Below are 5592 nucleotides of genomic sequence, written 5' to 3'. Positions count from 1 at the left end.
ACACACCTTAAATAAGGCATGATGAGTCCTCTTCGGTAGAGAATTTTGTCCATCATCACATAACGGTGAGCCTGATACTGAATCTTTCTGGACAGTGCCCTTTCTTGGGGCAACTCACCTTTTGTTATGTACTCAGTGATGGGGACCATCAAGCTGGGTTATTGCCCAACCGTTGTTATGGCCTCTTTTACTTTGATGCTTGGCTCTGCCAAGCGTTCCACGGGTACTACCCCCAGTTTCTCAATTTCACTGTCCGAAGCTAACTTAGCTAGACAGTCCGCGTGAGTGTTCTTTTCTCTGGCGATTCTTTCCACTTTATAGTCCATGAACTCGTGGAGCAGCTCCCGGACTATTGCTACATACGCGGCCATTCTTTCTCCGCTCGTCTGATACTCTCCCTACACCTGGTTCACTACCAGCTGGGAGTCGCTGTAGACCTCTACTCTTTTGGCCCCCACAGTTTTTGCTAGTCTCAGCCCTGCTATCAAGGCTTCATATTTCAGCCTCGTTGTTTAAAGCTGAGAAGTCGAACCGTAGGGCTGCTTGGAGTCGAAGTCCACTCGGAGATATCATTGCGACCCCCGCTCCGGATCCGTTCTTGTTGGAGGCTCCGTCTACAAATACTTTCCATGCTGGGACTGATGGTATGGGTATGTTCGCGGTAGCTTCGGCTTCATTGCACTCCGTGATGAAGTCTGCTAACGCGTGTCCCTTCATAAAGAAACCAGTTTCTTAGTAATTTTATCTGTGATTTTTTCGGCGACAATGCTAATTTCGACAACTTTGGCGCCGACGGAAACTACAGTGACTTTTCCGACACCACCAGCTACTCCGACGACTTTTTCGGTGCAGACAACAAACTGCAGTGATTTTTTCGGCACGAGTGACAACTCTGGCGATCACTGTAGTTTCATTTGTTTTATTGTTTTTAGAAAATAAATATGAAGGGAATTTTAATATTTTTTATGGTAATTCAATTAAATTTTTATTTTTTATGAATCTTAAATTCAGATTCTCTTTTTAATGTTTGATATGGTTTTTTGTTTTTTTTAAAAAAAGTAATATTTCTAGTTTAATTGGTTAGATAATGTCATATTTAATAACATTTACTTTTTATGTCATATTTATGATAGTTTTAATAATTTTTTTTCCATATTTTTGAAAATAACCCAATAAAATAATTATTATTCAACTAAATAAACTATCATATTGGTATTGGTGATATTTTGTTTTGAGAAATTTACGTTGAAGAACAAAATTTTGCAATTAATCCTACAATTGCCACAGGTCCACAGTCCATTTTATTTAGGTTAATGTTCAAGGAAATTTATAATATCAATATGTATATGATTAGTAGAGTTATTATATTAGTAGTCTAATGCAATTGATTCGCCATTTTTTAGTAGAGATTATCATATGGGAACTTAGGTGTCTATTGGATCACATCTAATAGATTTGGACCCAACCGATTCAATCCAATTATTTATTGGATATTGAATTTTGTAATCTTATCCAATCCAATCGAATTGAGTCATCCGATCTAATCTGATCTGATCCAATGGATGCATTAGATTAGATCGGTTCCAACCATTGGATGCATTGATTGGTTTTTTATTGGATTAGATTGGATGTTCCATCCAATCTATTTTAGCTACTATTTAAATTAATTTCATTAAAAAGAAATATATATATATAAAAAAAAACATAATTTAAAACTTTATAATCCAACATACATAATAAATGTTAGTTTAATCCAACCTAATTCTCATGATCTCATAATAAAATCGCTAAAAAATAAAATTTATTCAATACGCATTTATAATTTTATTAACGTTTAAAAAGATAAAAATTAATATTTTAAATTTAAGAATTTTTTTTTTCTTTAATCTCATGTGTTAAATGTATATTAAATTAATTAATATATATTTTTAAATAAAATATAGTAAATATATAAAATTATAAATGTATTTTAAAAATATATAAATATAATTGGATGACTATTGGATGATAATTGGATTAGTTCCATTAAATTGGATGTCCCATCCAATAACCGATTCGATCTGATTGGATTTTCAAAATTTACATCAGATCAGATCCAATTAAGATTAAATATCCGATTCTACTGAATCGGTTGGAATTGGATGATACACACTCCTAACTTAGAGTAATAGAAACATAGCTATCAAAAGTTTTAGTTAATAGTGATGAAAGTGTTCTAGTTAAACAGAAAGAATCAAACTCGAACGTTATTAATTATTTATTGCATGATTCCTCATGGTTGAAAGTACCAAAAAAAAAAAAAAAACAGAAACAAAAACAAAAAAAAAAGGAAGAGAGATGGAAAAAGCAGTCAACAATAGGAGAAAAGCCAACTCTGCTATAAGGAATTTGGGGTTGGATTTTCCCTTTAGAATTTTGCTTTTGATGACTTCTATGATTAGTATTTAAAACAAAATGTTATTGGGATCATTGCCACACTAAATTATATATCAAAAGCAATGATTGGAATAACACCTTATACTTTTAGACCAAATGCTCAAACAAATTTTATGGGGTATGTGGTATGTGGTATGTGTGTGTAACATCATTTTCTTTTTTTGCTTGAGTGTGTGTATAACATCATTACTTAATAAATCCAAGCTCATGAACAGTAATAAGAGAAATTAATGAATAAGAGCTAATATTTAAAATAAATAAAGTATATAGAGACAATGAACAATGAATGTATCCTTGTAGATATATACATAAATATATATATATATGTGGCAGAGGCTGTCCTTCCCTACCCTGAGAAAAAAGAAGCAATGTTTCATCTATGCCTCTTTATTATAATTTGAATGTTATGAAATTGCTAAATTATGTAAAAATTTATATGAAATTGTATGTGCAATCCTTTCTAGTTTAACTTTTCTCAATTTTTAATGTTGTATACATTTTCTTGAATTTGTATTAGCAAAATGAGTGGGGCACCTTTTGGACAAACTAATGTGAGAAAGTGAGTTTACATACTACAAATATCAGTTTTATTGAGAAGGAATAATCAGACTAAAAACGATGAAATGAACAAGAAAAATGAATTTTCCAGGATTGATATTGATTAGGTATCAAAGGGGGAATAAAACAAAATAAATACAATTATAAGCATGGATTTCTTTACAAATTTGGCCCATCTTTTTGTTCTCATCGTTGATTGAGAGTTGAAATCAATACAAACTTGAGCACTATATGATGAAAAAGAAAAGAAAGAAAAAAATAAACCAAAATGCAAAGACAGTGATGATTGCATTGGCCTCTTTTGTCTCATAATCACTTAATAAAAGGATTGAACCCCTCCAAAAAGAAAAAAGAAAAACACTATACATATACACCTTCATTGACCCCACCCCCCAACATATTAATGTTATAATACTATATTGTATTGCCCTCCACCCCTAAACTACCAAAATACCCCAAAAGAAAATGAAAAAACACCACCTTCTCCAAATATACCAACAAAAAAAGTAGAACAAGTATATGAAACCAATCATAGATGAATCAAACTCTAAGCAAGTAGATACTAAGCTCAGGAGCACCATTGCTATCTGGGTTCATCATATAAAAAGCTTCAGAATCTCTGGACCCCACAATTCTCTCAAACTTAGCTCTCATGTACATGAGCTCACCACCATCTCCTCCTCCATTATCAGACCCAGAAGCCTTGTTATCACTGCTGTTATTATTCTCTTCAACAAGCCCAAGCCCAGGTAAGACACCGGCCCCCATTGAAATGGGCTCAACAGCTTTCAAAATCTTCCAATCTTTAGGCCCACAATCCCTCCTGGTAGCAAACCCACATTTTTTGCCATTGCAATAAGTCCTCCAAACATTTTCTTCCAACAATCTGACCCCTCCTCTTTTCAATTTTTCATCCTCTCTCTCTTTCTCCTTGTCACACTCCAAAGCTATTCGAACAAGACCCGACGCCATTTCACGGACCAGACCGCTTATCGGCGTGGCTAGCTCGATCAGGAACGCCGGCTCTGAGTTTGGGTCCTTCTGGAACGCAAAGTGCACGTGACCTCGTCTCGACCCGAACAGTGTACCCACCACCCGGTTTCCGAGCCCGGAAGAAAGCCCAGCTCGGTTCCGCCCGAAGGCTGTCAGGACTGACCGGAGCCGAGCCACTGCCACTGCTGGGAGCTTCTTTTTGAGAGTCTGAGCTGCGTTCCGAGGTGGGTCTGGATCTTTAGTAGTTGGAGTATGACCCAGTATTACCTCGGCCATTGCCTCTTTCTTCTTGTCCACTTCATCGGAAGAAAAAGAAGAAGAAGAAGAAAAAGAGGGTTTTGTTTCAGGCTCAACGTCGTCGTTTTCTTCGTGTCCGACCTTCTTGGTCCAGTGGAAGTGTCGTTTTGAGGAGGAGGAGTCTAGAGTGTTTTTGGCCATGACTGTCTTCATGTGAGTGGACTGGAAATGAAGAGAGAAATATAGTAGCAAAGAGTAGAGGAGCTCTTAAAAGTTAAAAGAGAAGGAAGGGAAGAGTAATTTAGAGATAGAGAGAAAATAGAGATTTATTTATCTCTTCTCCTTTTACTTTTTCTTTTTTATTGTTTAGTAGGGAATAGGATGGGAATTGCTTTTTCTTTTTTTTTTTTTTAATTTGTTTTATTTCTTAGTATTTTATGTCGTTTGAGATTAGTCTCAGAGAATTCTGACAAAAGAAACAAAGAGTGGCCCACAAACTGATTTTGGAAATGAGAGAGAGAGGAATTGGGGTTGGGGTTGGGTTTGTTTTTGTTTTTCTCTGATTTCATTTTCTTATAATTTTTTCAAATGGAAAAGAAACGAATCTGAGGGGACAATCTGTGTGTGTTTTCACTTTCCGGTGGGGTAGGGCGTGAAAGGGAGAGAAGGCAAGAGAGGGATTTTGCTTGACTGATATCTCTTTTGACTTAAAATTCTACCCAATAAAAAAACTAGTCATAAAGTTACAACCATAGCAAAGGCCTCAAAAAATCACCAGTTTCTGTCTCTCATTGTTTCACACTGAATCATCAAATGTAAAATATTTGTAGAAGAAGGTTTGCTATGTTGTAGTATTGTTTTGTAGGTTTCTTTTAACAAGCTTCATAAAATCAATATGTATCTATAGATTTTTCTTTTTTTCGGTAAGGCGTTCTGAAAATGTTTTTAGCAAGTGTCGATTTGAAGAAGATAGTCTTGTTGACAAAGGACTATACTCCTAATCTTAAATATTTGTCTCCTGTTATATTTTAAGTGTTTTAATTGTTCCCCACACTGCCACTCAGGGAGGGAGGGAGAGACTTTGCTAACTCAAATATATACATTAAATTTTTTACATATATATAGATATATATTAATTCACTTTACTTAATTTATTAAGAGAAATTTACACCCTATACTGATTTTTTCCATTTTATTACTTTTTTTTACTGTTTCACGATAATTATTATATTTTTACTGTGTATATTGTTTTTTTTTTTAATTTTATTCAAACCTATTTAATTTACTGATTGATGACTTTTATGTCACTTTCATGTCAGGTTTTTTATTTAATTTTTTGATTGTTTTTTTTTATTTTTTTTCTTAAAT

At 34.1% G+C, this 5592-nt stretch overlaps 1 protein-coding gene across 1 annotated transcript; it reads right to left on the bottom strand.

Moving 5' to 3' along the window:
* Positions 1–3055: 3055 nt before the first annotated feature.
* Positions 3056–5205, bottom strand: LOC115711579 (protein MIZU-KUSSEI 1). Its single transcript, XM_030639937.2, has one exon. It carries the CDS (start codon positions 4435–4437, stop codon positions 3535–3537), a length of 903 nt encoding a protein of 300 aa, XP_030495797.1. The 5' UTR covers positions 4438–5205; the 3' UTR covers positions 3056–3534.
* Positions 5206–5592: the final 387 nt, after the last annotated feature.

This window comes from Cannabis sativa, chromosome 3 (assembly GCF_029168945.1).
Source record: "Cannabis sativa cultivar Pink pepper isolate KNU-18-1 chromosome 3, ASM2916894v1, whole genome shotgun sequence".
NCBI classification, from domain to species: domain Eukaryota; kingdom Viridiplantae; phylum Streptophyta; class Magnoliopsida; order Rosales; family Cannabaceae; genus Cannabis; species Cannabis sativa.
The sequence above is the reverse complement of the archived record's forward strand: the minus strand, read 5'-3'. Positions and strand labels throughout refer to the sequence as shown.